General features: G+C 40.6%; 1 protein-coding gene across 2 annotated transcripts in view; it reads right to left on the bottom strand.

Moving 5' to 3' along the window:
• Positions 1-15,320, bottom strand: part of LOC125879897 (ankyrin repeat and fibronectin type-III domain-containing protein 1-like) — a 35,128-nt gene that overhangs the window by 12,033 nt on the left and 7,775 nt on the right. For both annotated transcript variants that reach the window (XM_049562047.1, XM_049562046.1), the window contains exons 4-12: positions 13,846-14,046; positions 10,710-10,823; positions 9,923-10,020; positions 9,456-9,546; positions 6,587-6,694; positions 4,564-4,663; positions 1,043-1,172; positions 570-689; positions 223-329 (exon numbers count right to left, since the gene is read on the bottom strand). In XM_049562047.1, the coding sequence (XP_049418004.1) occupies positions 223-329; positions 570-689; positions 1,043-1,172; positions 4,564-4,663; positions 6,587-6,694; positions 9,456-9,546; positions 9,923-10,020; positions 10,710-10,823; positions 13,846-14,046 (1,069 nt within the window). The remainder of the gene's footprint in view (positions 1-222; positions 330-569; positions 690-1,042; positions 1,173-4,563; positions 4,664-6,586; positions 6,695-9,455; positions 9,547-9,922; positions 10,021-10,709; positions 10,824-13,845; positions 14,047-15,320) is intronic.

Below are 15,320 nucleotides of genomic sequence, written 5' to 3'. Positions count from 1 at the left end.
AGCATATATTATTTGGGTGATTGGAAATTCACTGTGGTAGATTTTAAAAATGTTTGCTTCATTGAAAATGATTGGGACATGACTGTGGACAGCTGTGTGGTGAGTTGGCGACTGTCCTTCAAACAGGAGACAGAGGTTAGCCTCCTGTGATACTGTGTGCTCTCTGGAAAGAAGATTTGTCCAACAGGGATTAACAGAATGTACCAAAAACCTCTTTCACACCTGGGAGGGTTTGAGAACTCCTTCAAAGTCACCAGCAAGACATTGCCCTGCCTGTCTTTCAGAGGTTCATAGTACACCTGGCCCAGGTCCACTGTTCCCAGGGAAGACTGAAGGCAGAGAGAGGTTGAGATGTAAAACAGAAACATGCGGATGAATAAATATGAGGATATTAGGGATTAATGCTGTGAAACACAAGTTCTGGGGGTTCAGCTTTGTAGCCAGAGATAGGGAAGCGAGGCACCAGTAAAAAGACTGGGAGGAAGAGAAGATATTAAGAGGTAATTAAACTAGCAGTTAACCCATTTTGATGCCTCCCATCATGCTGAGTATGCTGCTTAACTTCCTACCTGCAGCTGGGAGACAGCTCTTAAAATGTTGTGCCTGTTCTGGAGGAGAGACGACGGAGATGAATGAGCCGAGGACAGGGCCTGCTGGAGCCAGGGCACTTGTTGCCATGCACAGGACAACTATAAGAAAAAAATTGCATTAAATTTTTAAGTGCAATTCACACAGAAAAATCTATTATTCTGAATAATTAAAGGTGCTGTATGTAACTCTGGAGGAAGACAGTTAATTGTTGAAATATTAATGTTTTGGACCATCAACCCATCGTGCCAGTATTTGACGATCTGGAAATGAGAATCAACAATTAACTATGTCTCTATCTCTTTATCTCTATGTCTCCAGAGTTATACACAGCACAGTGAAAACAATGCACTGACTACACGTGTATTAACTGTGTTCCAAATGGATTTAAAAGTCAGCAACAGTGTTTATGTGAGTGTGTGCTGAATTAGCACATGTCCTACTGACAGTTTACCTTGGCAAACCAAAGAAAGTCGTGGGTGATGGAGGTGGAGCAGCACTGGATCTCCACCAGTGGGATCTGATCTTCAGCTGTCACCAGGATGTTTTCCTTGTGGTAGAACACAGTTGCCAAGTACACGCCCCTAATGAGATTGAGCCAAGACATGACCAAATGAAATTAATTTTGACAGACTGTCCAGTTGTAAACATATTTTTATAAAGATATTAATATTCAGATGATGATGTCATAATTGTAAATAACACTTAAAGTCCCCCTCAAGACATGTTTTGAAGTTTGTCAAGATACATTGCTACAATTCATATTTTTGTTTTTGTCCAGAACCACATCTACTTTTTACGCCTAATTGTGAAATTCTGGGTATGGCCTACCCCCTGCCCACCATCACTGCTTGCACTAGGTTGACTGGTGAAAGAGTGGCGGGCATCAATATGACTAATGTTACCATTACCTCAGTCAGAACACAGACTGTAAAGGTAACAGATGTAGATACTGTGACATCACCCACTGGTTTGTGGATTCCCGCTTTGAAGTCTGGAGTTCGGCATTTTGGCCGTCAACCATCTTGGTTTATTGGAGCCAGAAGTGACCATTTTTTGGAGAGAGGGTGGATCTGACTGAGAAGCCAAGGACACTATTGGTGGACAGCCCGTCACTCAAATTAATAAATATTAACGGTGAGTAGGGCTGCCACTAACAATTATTTTCATTGTCGACTAATCTGTTGATTATTTCTTCGATTAGTCGACAAATCATTTCATCAAAAAATGTGTTAAAATGTTGAAAAATGTTGGTCTGTCTCGCCCAAACCCCAAATTGCGTCATCTAATGTCTTGTTTCATACTCACACCAAAGGGTTTTAGTTCACCGTCATGGCAGAGTGTGTAAAGCTGCCAATATCTGAACGTAAGAAGCTGCAGTAAGAGTATTTTGGGGTACTTTTATAGTTCTTTTCTGTGAAAAATGACTCAAACCGATTAGTCGACTACTAAAATAGTCACTGATTATTTTAGTAGTCGATTAGTCATCGATTAGTCGACTAATCGTGGCAGCCCTAACGGTGAGTTACGTAAAAATTCACCCCCTTAGATTTGTCATGAATGGGGAAATTAGCTATGGAGACCAAAACTGTTAATTGTAGCAGGCTGTAAACATGTTTATTTCTGCTGTGAAGTTGGGCATTTTAACATGGGTACCTATGGGAATGGATCCAGCCTGAAGTGGCCATTCAAGAAATTGCAGTTTTTAGCACTTCATGTTGGCTTCATTTTTCAGTCGTAGAAGTTGCTGCTTGAGTCAGACCCACCCTGCGTTCCAAATCGCATACTTCTACTATATACTTTTAGTATGTACTGCAGCTGCCCTTAAAAAGTATGTAGTGTAGTATGCAGTATGCATGCTACTGGGACACACTACATCCGCCATCACATTGCCCCCTGAACTCCAACCCTCTTGCTCACTTCCGCCGCCGTCCATAGCGCCACATTTGAATATTCTGTGTTGTTGTACTTCGGAGATGCAGCAAATCTCCTCTCGTCAAGCTCGCCAGAGTCGTGCATACCGTCGGAGGTGTCAGAGAGCTCTGTTGCTGTTATGTCGTAATGTATGTTGTTGTTTCTAATAAACTGACGTGTTCACGTAAACAGTTCCAAGCCTATTATTAGTGACCTGTCTATTGAACTAGTCACCAGTAGGCATATTAACCCCCTTCACACACAGCTCTCTGTTGCTGGCAGATATTTGTTGTTAAATATATTCACAGCTATGCAGCTGCTGGCACTATATTCTGTCTGCACGTGAAGCAGCCTTACATTCACATTACTTTTATTTGTAGTGTAACACATTTGCACATTCTTACTACATTACTTAATATGTATTTGACTTTTAGTATTTATATATTTACTAGTCTATACTGCTCACACCTGTCCCATAGTGTATTCATATTTAGTCATATTCATTCATTCATTATTTATACCACACTTACAACACTGCCTATACTGGTAGTCATAGTTGAACCCTAACACTGATTATACTATAATCACAATAAAGTTGAATGTTGTAACTGTGTTCTTGCAAAACTGTATGATACGTGACAGTATATAATCAGATCATTGCAGCCCTAATATGTAGTGTCTTAGAATCTAAAATTAAATAAACCATGTATGAAAGGAAGTGTGGGCGTTGGTTGTACACGCAGCTCAGTCAGTGTGACGTAACTTCCGCTGCGCAAAGGATTGTGGGTCAGAATGGCCAAAGAAGCATGCTGACATGCATACTGCGAAATATGACCGGATGTAGTAGAACATCCTGGTACTTTTGGCATACTGCATCTGACATACTATGTATTGGGACACACTAATTCTTTTTCTGGCAAATAGTATGGTAGTATGGGTATTGGAACGCAGGGCCAGACTCAGATGATTAGTCTGTTGTGCACTAAACATACAATAATAACTGCTACGATGGTGTTTTTGGTTGATAGTGAAAGGAAGCTCCAGGGTCAGGTTTACATCAACATACTACAAACTCTACCCTGTTTGTTGTCACAACTTTCTTTGTGAAAAACACATTTTTGTGAGGTGGGGGACTTTAACCTTACTTATGCAAATGATGTTTATGTGTTAGTGCCGTTTCTATCAAGCCCCATTGATTTCCTATTTTTGTTTTGGGTCACTTTAATGTAAATAGTTTGGCAGCACCTAGTGGAAGTTTTTGGTGCTAACCAAAGTGCTCAGCGTCACCTGACCTGGCATCACAGGAGCCTCTTATTGAAGGCAGGTGTGCTGAAATTAGTGGACTGAGAAAGATGGCACGTGGATACAGACTTCAACCACCTTGTGTTTGGTTTGATCTTAGTATTTTATGTTTGATGAATTGTTTCCCCACTGATATGAACTTTATGTTAAAGCCTGTTTATTTTGGGGAGTGTTCGTTTGGGTTGTTTTGATGCGATAGTCAGACAGCTAATCAAGCCACTCTCTACGAATCATGGAAGTCAAACAACTCTTGAACCACCTGAACCATCCTGCACCATCAAACAGTGAGTAACTAACCAAAGACAATTATGATCATGTCTAACTTTATGGTATCTGTTGTATTCTGAACCTGTGATTTAGCTCAGAAGCATGTGGCTTCAAACCACAATGTTTTGAGTAAGCTATGCTGTGTTCAGCCACTTTTTTAAAGCAATGCTGGGGTTCTTACTCATGCATTTACACCATTTCCAACTTAGAAGCTCTGTTATTCATCCACTGTAGCTACTGCGGTGAGTAAGATCCAGCAGTAATGTGCCACTTCCCACAGTTCACTGATTTCAAACATCATCCCGTTCAAAAGACCTCATCACTAATCTTGACGCTACAGAAGCTTCAGTGTAACTGCTGTTCTTTTTAATAACCGTAACAGGTAAGGGTTTAGACTTTGAGGTCTACACTGTTGTAATCGCATCCCATTTAATCCGTTACTCCCCATACCCTCAAGACACACTGGGGCAGGTAAGACAGATGGAGCGCTACCTCTGTAGGAGACGAACAAACTTGGTGGCGGACTGGAACAGTTGTTTGATGCCTCGGGACACAGACAGACGCTTGCTGGGACTCTGGGGCTTAGAGCTCTCTGTGGAGCGAGGGAGAGGAGGATCAGACAGGATGAGAATCACTTTATCTGCCAAAGTACATTCACCACGTATGCATGATATATTTAAACGGGTGAAAGTGGTGAAACAATTTCCCCTGTAATCAAAAGAGCTGACACAGTGCATGCTGCTGATATGAAATGGTGTCATATTGGAATAGAAATCTATAAAATGAGCATATCAGGTCCTTATGAAACATCATAACAGTTTGTTTTGATGTCCTCCATATTCATTATGTTTTCTGGCACTTCAGTATCTCTTAATTAATACAAGTACAACAGAACACAAGGTCAAAACTATTAAACACCTACAGCACTTGAGAGATAAAAGCAATTCTGATTGCAGATGTGATGCTGGAATAAAAAACGCACATTGGATGCATTATGCAGAGAGGAAGGTAGATTGTTTATAGCTTTTTTTAGTACTTGATGAAATAACACCCAAAACTACAGTGTATTCCCAGGAGTTAAAAGCAGTAGATTTTAAAGTAGCAGTGTGTAAGATTTAGGAGGATTAAGTGGCATCTAGCGGTGAGGACCGCAGACTAAAACTTCACTTGGTTAAGATTCCTTCAGAGGTCATTATTCAGGAAGTTTTTACCCTGAGATGAATTATCCTCAGAGGCCTCTTCCTCTCCAAAACAAACAGACCTGCTGATTAGAGCCGGTAAAAACACAGAATAAAGCAGTTTGACTTTACAAATCAGTGTTTCTCCAACACTGTTGATTCTGTCTGCAACAAGCACCTGATAATGTGTGTTCGCCTTTTTTCTGATTCCAGGTGTTCAGGAGATTTTTAAGGTGAGCCAAACTGCCTGCAAAGATCTCCTCTTCACAACAAATGGACCCAATGCCTTAAACCGGCAAACACACTAAATAAAGCAGTGTCACTTAAAAAGGTGAGGTGGTTCAGGCAGCTGATCAGGATAACTCCCAGGCGCCTCCCGTCAGAGGTGCCTGGAGCACGTCCCACTGGTGGGAGGCCCCGGGGCAGACCCAGAACACCCTGAAGGGATTACATATCTCATCTGGCCTGGGAACGCCTCGGGGTCCCCCAGGAGGAGCTGGAAAGTGTTGCTGGGGAGAAGAGTGTCTGGGGTGCTTTGATGGGCCTGCTCTCACCGCGACCCGGCCCCGGATAAGCGGAAGAACAGGGATAGATGGATGGATGTTTTCCAATGCTGTTTGGCTCATGCAGATGGGCCACTAGCCCAGCACCTGCTAAGGTGAGCTCACCTTTGGTCTCTGATAAACTAAGATTGAGGCATTTGGGAGGTTTTTACCAGGAGCCGAATTATTCGCTACAGTCTCTTCTCTCCAAGACAAGCAGATCCAGTAGTTTAAACCACTGAATAAAACAGTTTCACATTAAAAAATTTATGTTTTTCTGATATTGCTTGTCGCACAGGTGGCGCAAAAACGTGAATGTCCCTATCTAGAGCCAGTGTTTGGTTTTCGTTTTGGGCTACTGGGTTTTACTGCGTTTTGGGTTACTGCCAGAAACATGGCGGTGCACCACAGTGATCTCAGTGGACGAGGACCTGCTCCCTATGTAGATATAAACGACTCATTCTAAGTTAACGAAGACGTGCCTGTATATATTTTCAGGTGATTATACACTAAAAAAAGCATACTTCTTGTATTATATTCCATTTTAGCCAATATATCCTCCTAAATCCTACACACTGAAGCTTTTCTTGCCAAATATGGAGTATAATTAGAAATAGTAAATATGTAAATATTAAGACATCAAAATTGGCAAAGAAGCTTAATATATTTTTCCTTTTTAATATGACAGAAAACACAGTGTTTCTATGGTGATAAATACACCTCATACATTTCACGGACCCATTATCCTCACTTCACAGCAGCTAGATATGCAATTGTTGCATCACCAAGTGTTACCTATACAGAATCCTCTGTAATGTGGTTCTCTGGCGTCTTCCAGCAGTTTCATTACAAGGCCCTCGTGATTCCTGAACTGTGACTTCACTCCGCTGCACTCTCTCCAACCTGCACAGGAAGGAAGAGAGAAACAAATCATCGCTTTCATTTTTTTGCAATTAGGGAAAATCATTCAAGACATCAAGAACTCATTTGCAGGCGAGTCCTGAGTGCTACTCTCTTTCTGTCTTGGTGATTAGGAAGCAGGAGCAATTGCCTGCGAGACCATCTGTGTGCTGCGACTTGTTTCAGTGCTGAATCACTCTGAGCTGCTGATGTCTCCTTTTAAGTTAGATACGATGTTAAATGGTGTTATGATGCGTTTAAATGGAACTGGTGAGCTGGTGTTTACGAAATGGGAAGTTGTGAACAGGGACTCATGGACCCAGAGCTCTCAAAAAATATCCACCTACATGTACAAGGTCGTGAATACTACAGCAAGGGGGCGTTCATATGGACTCTTCTCATTAATAAGGTACACACGACCCCATTTGAATGCAGCTTCACTTAAAGGTCCAGTGTGTAGGATTTAGGGGGAGAAATCAACAAAAAATGAATATAAGCAGCATGATTTCTTTAGTGTATAATCCTGAAAACAGAATAATTGTCTTTCATTACCTTAGAATGAGCTGTTTCTAATAATATTAATAATACATTGGATTTATATAGTGCTCTTCTGCATACTCAGAGAAGCAATACAATGATACAAGAATACAATGATGAAATAATCCATAAGAAGGGAAACAATGCAGAGAGGGAGAAGGAGCTCACTTTTTTTTTTTTTTTTTTGAGGTTATAGGTAAGTATATCTACATAAGCAGCGGGTCCTTTGCTGTGTCTCAAATTGCGTACTTCTGTACTTTTACTTAATATTTTGAGTGCATAAGTGTGTTCACACTGAGAAGTATGGAAAAATGCAGTGCACTATGAGTACCCGGATGGTGCACTCAAAACGGTCAAGCAGTTGAGTGTGGAACTATGGACACTTCTCGCCCTCAATGGTTGCCATCTTGGCTACGTAGCGGAAGGGGAGGAGCCACTTTTCAAACTGGAAATGGCGCTGCATTGTACAAATACATTTTTTTGCACTGAGCACCACTATACTGTTGTCAGGTATAAGCCAGCAGTATGTTTGTTGGGTCAATTTAGCAGTCTGTAATGATTTGGTACCGTGAACGATAACGCAAATGCTAATGCTAGTTTGCTAACTAGCTAATTTGCAGTCGTCATTTCCGCTGAGTGCACAACTACTGTGTTTGGTTCGAGACAACACTACCCTGTCGAAATTCACGCACTACGCCAATAAGTACATAGTGCACATAGTACATGGAAGTATGTGATTTGAGACACAGCACTTGTCTATGGATTCTGCCATGTTGCACCACCATGTTTCTATGGTAGCCCAGAATGGACAAACCAAACACTGGCTCTAGATAGGGCCACTCGTGTTTTTGCGTCAGCCATCATAGTTAGCAGCTCCCCCGCTACAAGATGAATGGGAAAAACGCAGATTTTTTTTTTAATGTTAAACTGCTTCATTCAACTCTTTATTTAAAGTATTTCTAAATATTTAAACAAAACATAAACACCACAGAGAACACTGTGTGGGGGCACGGCAGTTAAGTATTCATAAGTCCACGTGTCCTTTTATTGTCCAGACAGTCACGGTGAAGCTGCGTAAGAGGGCATTTCTCGCATTTTTGAGGAATATTTCTCCTCCTGACCTCAGAGAAAAAGCAATCTTTTCCATTATAAAGATATCCTTGATTTTGTCCATCCATCCTTTAAGGCTTGGAGGCTCAGATTTGTACTTCATTGTAATTGCTTTCTTGCTGGCAATAAACAGTATTTTACACAGATGCCAATCTTTTTCATCTCTCACATCTTCCCTCATTGCACCGAAATACAGGACCTTGACATCAATAGGTATTTCATATTCCAAAATCTTTTTCATAATTGAACATATTTTACTTGAATACTATTTGAATTTTTGGACACGGAAAAATCATTCTTTTTTTTTTTTTTACTGGTTTAAATCACTGGGTCCATTTGGTTTGGAGAGGAAGAGCCCTTTGTGGACAATTTGGCTCCTCGTGAACACACACATTAGCAGGTGCTGGGCTAGCGACCCGTCTGCAACTAGCCAAACAGTGCTGGAGAAACACTTTGATTTGTAATGTGAAACTGCTTTCAGTGTTTTTACTGTTTTAAATCACCTGGTCTGTTTGTTTTGGAGAGGAAGAGACCTCTGGGGAGCTCTTGGTAAAAACCTCCTTCACAGTGAACACTGAAGATATCCTAACTGGGAGTTCACGCTTGGCACAGCTGATTGCACTCTGTAATCCTTACCAAAAGATGCCACTAAATCCTTCACACTGCTCCTTAACTGAGACTGCAACATGCTGAATATCACTCATATCGCTATTTTTGTTGTATTCTGACTTATATTTGGATTTATATGAATATATTTGATGTTTATTCTCTATTTCAGAAACATCGTGTGGCGTTTCTTGCATCATTGCACAGTTTAAAGTGAAAAGTAACAGCAGTGAGAGAAAGAGGACGGCATGCAAGAGAGATTATAAGACCAATTCAAACTCAAAGCACGGGCACAAGGCCCATTGACTCGCAGTGACATCCTTAATTCTCCACGTTTTAATAATTCATTAATCTACCAGCCATGAGTGGATTCCACTTTTTCACATCAAGCTTGATGTCAGCCAAGTAATTTCATTACACAGGCACAGAGAGAGCGAGAGGGGAAAAAAATGGAGCCCCTTTCAAAGCTGCAAGTCCACATTCATCAAAGTTTGCAGTTCGGTATACTCACTGGAGGGGGCAGCGCTGACTGGCGTGGAGCACTGAGGCGGGCCCCATCCTTTCACATTGTAGGCACTCACTCTTACAAAGTAATGCGCTCCCTGCATTTGGAGAAGCACCAGACCGCCAAATTATCACCATGCATTAACCTTATGAATCGTTCACTCCGGGACAAAGAAATCACATACCGCTGTCATTATTAATTCATCTGGTTAAGTAAGGCAGTTGAGTGCGATAAGTGTTCTCTTATGGGAAGTGGTTCGGCACAGTAGATGATGATTGGGGCGCAATAAATACAGTCTGTGTGTAGGTCTGGAGGTAATGTGTGTGAATTCTGTGTGTGTGGATGACTGCATTTCCCAAAACCATTTAGCTTTGAATGCGCGCGTGTATATAACTACACTATGTGTGCGCAGTTAGAATCTGATTGGTGCTCGCCTCTATGTGTGTGTGTGTGCTTCCTACTATACGACTTACCGCTGTGAGCCCGTTGATAACATAGGATGGGTTCTTGGTCTCTGTGACTTGGGCTGAGCCAAGGATGCGTTTGAAGCTGGCTGAGGTGCTCCATTCCACTGTGAACACAAAACAATCTCAGTGACAGATTATTCTCTGGCTTTGCTCAAAGCCCCCATAGGGGAGAACTAAGGATTTGAGTGTTTACAGTCTCAGGAACTTGCTGTACCTGGGCTTAATCCACCCTTGGCTGCAACCTATGACATTTATGCAGCTGTAAAACTAAGTAGCAAAAAAGGAGAAGCCAAACGACATCCATAAATATGAAGCTTTTATAGCTGTCAGGCTGAATGATGTATGAGTCCTTGATTATATTATACCTTTATTTAGCCATAATGTCTCTCTTCATGTTTCAATCAAGACTCCTATATTATTTAACAGTAACCTTGGTATTTCTCAACCTTGGACCCTATTCTCACATGTTTTTGTCACTAATGGGAACAACAATTTTTGAAACTGGTCCAGAATTAAAAGAGAATGCTTCAGCAACCATGAAACAGGCTGCAGTAACACTTCTTGGGGCATATGTGCATCATGAATGTACGTTCACTCAATGTGCCGGCGACTTTTAAGGTGGAATGTTACCTTGAACCCTAACTTAACTTAATGTTACTCAATGCAGTTGACATGAATCTCATTAGTCACTTAGAATAAAAAAAAAAACCCTGGGAAAATAGGGTCTACATGGATAAACACTGAGGATACTCTATCCATCCTTCCATCTGAAGTGTAGTTTCCCACCACCTACCTCTGTAGCGGGTAATGAGCCCCATGGTGTCGCCCTCTGGCTCCTTAATCGCCACAAACAGAGAGGATGTGCTGGTCACCAGTATGGACACATGACTGGGAGGTCCAGGCAGCTCTGTGGGAAACATTTCGACAGAACATCAGCTTAGCTCTGAGACTAAATTATGCAGAATACAACAACAAAAGAGAATAGGTTTTATAAGTATTTTAAGTACTGTACATATTTTATTTAAATCAACTTCATTTGATGAATAAACATTTAATTTATGATGCTGTTAGATTGCTGCTACATCGCCCTGTTAATATAAATGTGTGTCTCCTTTTGTGTGCAGCAAGCGGGAGAGCAAGCTGTGTTTTGACTGCAGTAAAATTGTTTTTGAAAGGATAATGCCAACAAATATGGATTGAAGCAGATTTTCTTGATGTAAACATGCTGTAAATTGTGGGATAGATTACATCCATCTTTTTTGAATACATTTTTAAATTTTGGACTCAACGCTCTTGAGTTATTGGAAACTTCTTAATACTATAATACTAATAATGTTAGTGTAACCTAATCTTTATGTGCAACGGTGCAGAAATACTGGTTTAAATAGAATGAGCAGACATTAAAAAAAAAAGCATTTGAATGTTAATTTCAAATATAAATGTCAACGTTATGAATGAGGTTTCAAACTATTCGGTAAAGCTCTATTCATTAAATTTATCTTTTTAAAACTTACTGTATCTTTTTATTTCTTATATATCATAAGTAATAACACACACATTTTTAAAATATTTTTTATGAGTATTTCTGCTCTATTTGATAGTGAGGAAATGGCCCAGGCTTGACTAAAACCTGGGCTCCGGCAGAAAAGACTCAGGTTTAAAGGAACAGTGTGTAAGATTTTATGGGGTGTAGTGGCATCTAGTGGTGAGGACTGCACATTGCAGCCAGCTGAAACTTCTCCCGTTAGAATTCCCTCAGTGTTCATTGTTCAGGAGGTTTTTACCAGGAGCCAAATTATCCTAAAAAAACAAACAGGCCCAGTGATTTAAACCAGTAAAAACACTGAATAACATGTTTCTATTGTCTGTACGAAGAGTTTGGCAAGCAAGCATTTATATATGCAGCTCCATATATGTGGAATCTTCTGCAGAGGGACTTAAAGTTGTACTCATTGGTTCCTCTCGACTGTTTCAAAACACTGTTGCAGGATTTTTGTACACAGTCTTCTATATGCCGATTTGTGCCTCGTCTTTGTAGTTATGTATAGTTGCCGGGGGTTTTTTTGCGTTTTTATGGTTCATTTCTGGTATATATTAACATATGTTTTAGCTTTTCTTTGTAGTACTCTTATTTTGTGTTTTATACTGCTTGTTTTAGAGCTTTACATTTTTATTTATTTTTGTTCTGTGTTGTCTAACTTGTGTTGCTGCCTGTCTTGGCCAGGACACTCTTGGAAAAGAGATTTTAAATCTTAACAGTTTTTTTTCTGAGTAAATTATGGTTAAATAAATAAAAACAAAATTGTTTCTCTGATGCTGCTCATTGCAGAGGAGCTGCTAATTATCTAACTCTCGCTAACTGGCACGAAAACACAAGTGTTCCTGTCTAGAGACACTGTTTGGTTTGTCCATTCTGGGCTACTGTATAAACATAGCAGTGCAACCCGGAGGACTCCATACAGGTGGAAGTGTTCCTTATGTAGATATAAACAGCTCATTCTTAAATAACAGAAACATGATTCTTCTTTTCAGGTGACTACACACTGAAGAAAACATACTTATATCATATTCAATTTCTACCCATGTACCCCCTAGATCTGACACACTGGACCTTTAATGGTACCCAACCAAGGCACACACTTTTGACACCTTTCGGTTTCATGTATGCCATTACAGTGTAAATATTGCACAACAAACCACTAAATCCTGCTAAGCCAACTCTCAATGGACAACCACAGATAAATTATTTATTTTCTTATGTCGACCTGAATCTTGTTATCCTGGCCCTCAGCCTAACCAACCAGGGTTACTACTAAAAGTCTGAGGTTTTCCCGTTGGAGCTCTGTGTTGCCCCTAGACACTGACTCTCTACCAGCTCTGTATGGAGATGAACCTGCACTCTGACCTGCTTGCCCATGAATAGACTCAGTGAATGGAGTTTCCGTTCAGGAATCAGCAAGCATGCACAATATTACTATTTAAACCGTAACCTGAGCACCAGCCCAGTTAAAGATGAATTTTTTGAGTTTTATCAAATGTAATTGGGACCTCAGCCATGACCCAGAGCGAATAGATGGAGTCACAGGCCTCAGACAAAAACACATTTATATTTTACATTTAGCCGCCACTCTTATCCAGAGAGAATTGTAACAAGAGCATGCTTAATTTCCCTGCACCAAGAATGAGAGCCGCTGCCTTATTGCCCTTAAAATAACGCTGTGATCATAAAACAGACAGGGGAGAGAGCTGGAAGTGCTTGAAAGAGAAATTAAATGTGAGCTAAGGAGACACATTTATACAGAGCAATTGGAGGGGATACAGTGGGGAAATCATCACATCATTCAAAAAAAAAAAAAAAAAAAATGAGATCTTGAACCAATGGAGAGCCAGGAGGAAGAGGACTTGAAAAGGCTGGTGCACGGAAAGGAAAACTAAGAGTCCTGATATAGCACAACACAGGTTGCACCAAAGCCTTGGGTGTGGATTTCCAGGCAGCACCAGGGTTTTGAATTCGATACAAGCAGCCACTGGCAGCCGGTGGAGAGAGAACAGGGCATGGGAGAATTTGGAAAGGTTGATGGTGAGGCAGTCTGTTGAATTTTGGATGAGTTGAAAGGGGTTGAAGAGAAACTTTCAAGAAGCTGGCTAGGAGTTACAAGAGTCCAGACAGGAAATCAGTAAACTTAAGCATGAGGTTGGGCTGGGAATACCTGATTACTGTTTTCTTGTCGGCACTGTTACAGGAATTTGAAGAGGAGAGTTAAGAAAAAAGGAGTTGTACCTTGTTGAGAGTTTGAAGAAAACAGAAAAAATTCAAGAGTACCAGTATTTCGAGCAAGAGAGGACTGAAAAGAGACATGCCTGTGACCTAGCCAGTGTCCCAAGATGCACTTCGAGAAAATGCCACAAGTTGACCCTACACCACTGACCTGTCTTTTGGAAGTTCTGTCTCATCCGGCAGTACAGTTGCAGCCTGAGGCTCCAGAGGCGGATGTGTCTCTGGACATCAGCCTGCGCCTGAGGTCCTGCCACTGCCTTCCTCAATAACTCCTTCTTCCTCTCCTCCACCCGTTTGCTCGCCAGTGCCACCAGAGCATCCAGCTTCAGCGCCCACTCTGCAGGTCGGCACACTGAGAGGAAACACAGACAGATTCTGAATATGACTTGAATGAAATCAAACCCAATAGAATTCTAATGTTACTTTAGGGCTATGGAGAAAATCAAATATAATGATATTTTTGACAAATAGGTCAATATCGATATTGTGATAATGTTGTAGGGTTGACCATTGGTGCTTTCACAGATAGTTACACAATAAGATTCTTGATAATCATCAGTAACGTGGATATAATAACTAATTGGGTAAAGACCAATAATAGAACAGCTACAACAGTCTGGTAAGTTCAGAAAATTACATTTCTTGGGCCGTATTCACAAACATTCTGAGGTGAAGCAGGGAGTCCTACTTTAGGAGTGATTTAGGAAAGTTCTCAGGTCAACTCCGAGCAACAAACGGACAGAAACTTTTACCTTAGTGAGCAGGTGTGGTTGAGCCTGTTGCTAGGTATGATGCATTCTTTTAACAGATGTGATTGGTTGTCACAGACGCCCTTTTGCGAGCCTGTAAGGTGTGGACACCCAGCGGAAATGAAATAACTACTGACTATGAAACCATCACTGAAATATCTCAGTGTTGTGATCATTTTATTTCTGGTGTTATAGCGTTATTGTGTTAGGTGTGAAATGTGTGTGTATCCCTAATGACATCAACCACACACATTATTCTTGTGCAATCTAATCTGTAGCATTTCATTTAATCACTGTCATCCATCGTTTGGAGAATATTTCTCCAACCTCTTTGTGCTTCCACCATTTTCTCCTCTGATTAAGAAACTCTTAAGACTCTTAAAAGTCCTCCTCTCTACCCCTAACAGTTTTTCACCTTCGGAGCTGTAACTGTTTAGGAGAAATTTTGTACTGAAGTGTAGTTAAAATGCTTTTTATATTTTCTGTCCTAATTTTATTAACATTCAAATTAATTGTCATTAAAAACTGATTTAAGAAAAAGGTAGTTAAAAATGTAACTTTAACTTTTTAAAACATACCACTTTTAAAAATATTGTTAAGTTATAGAAAAATGTATTGTTTGTTATGTATTTTTATTCTGATCTACAGTAATAGGTCACATGACTAGAGTTCAGGAGTCACATGAGTGGCATTATGGGCTGAGGCAGTACGGCGGCAGAGAGCACCAACGTGGCTACAGAGCAGAGAGCTGACATGGTTGCATAGAAGATACATAAAGATAATTTTTTGCACCTTTATTTGGGTTTGTATCTGATTATAATATTCATTTAAGTGACCTGTGTGGACATTTGTTGAGAAACTGTAAAAGTAATTAAGA

Source organism: Epinephelus fuscoguttatus, linkage group LG19 (assembly GCF_011397635.1).
Source record: "Epinephelus fuscoguttatus linkage group LG19, E.fuscoguttatus.final_Chr_v1".
NCBI classification, from domain to species: Eukaryota; Metazoa; Chordata; class Actinopteri; order Perciformes; family Serranidae; genus Epinephelus; species Epinephelus fuscoguttatus.
This window is presented reverse-complemented; position numbering and strand designations above follow the sequence as displayed.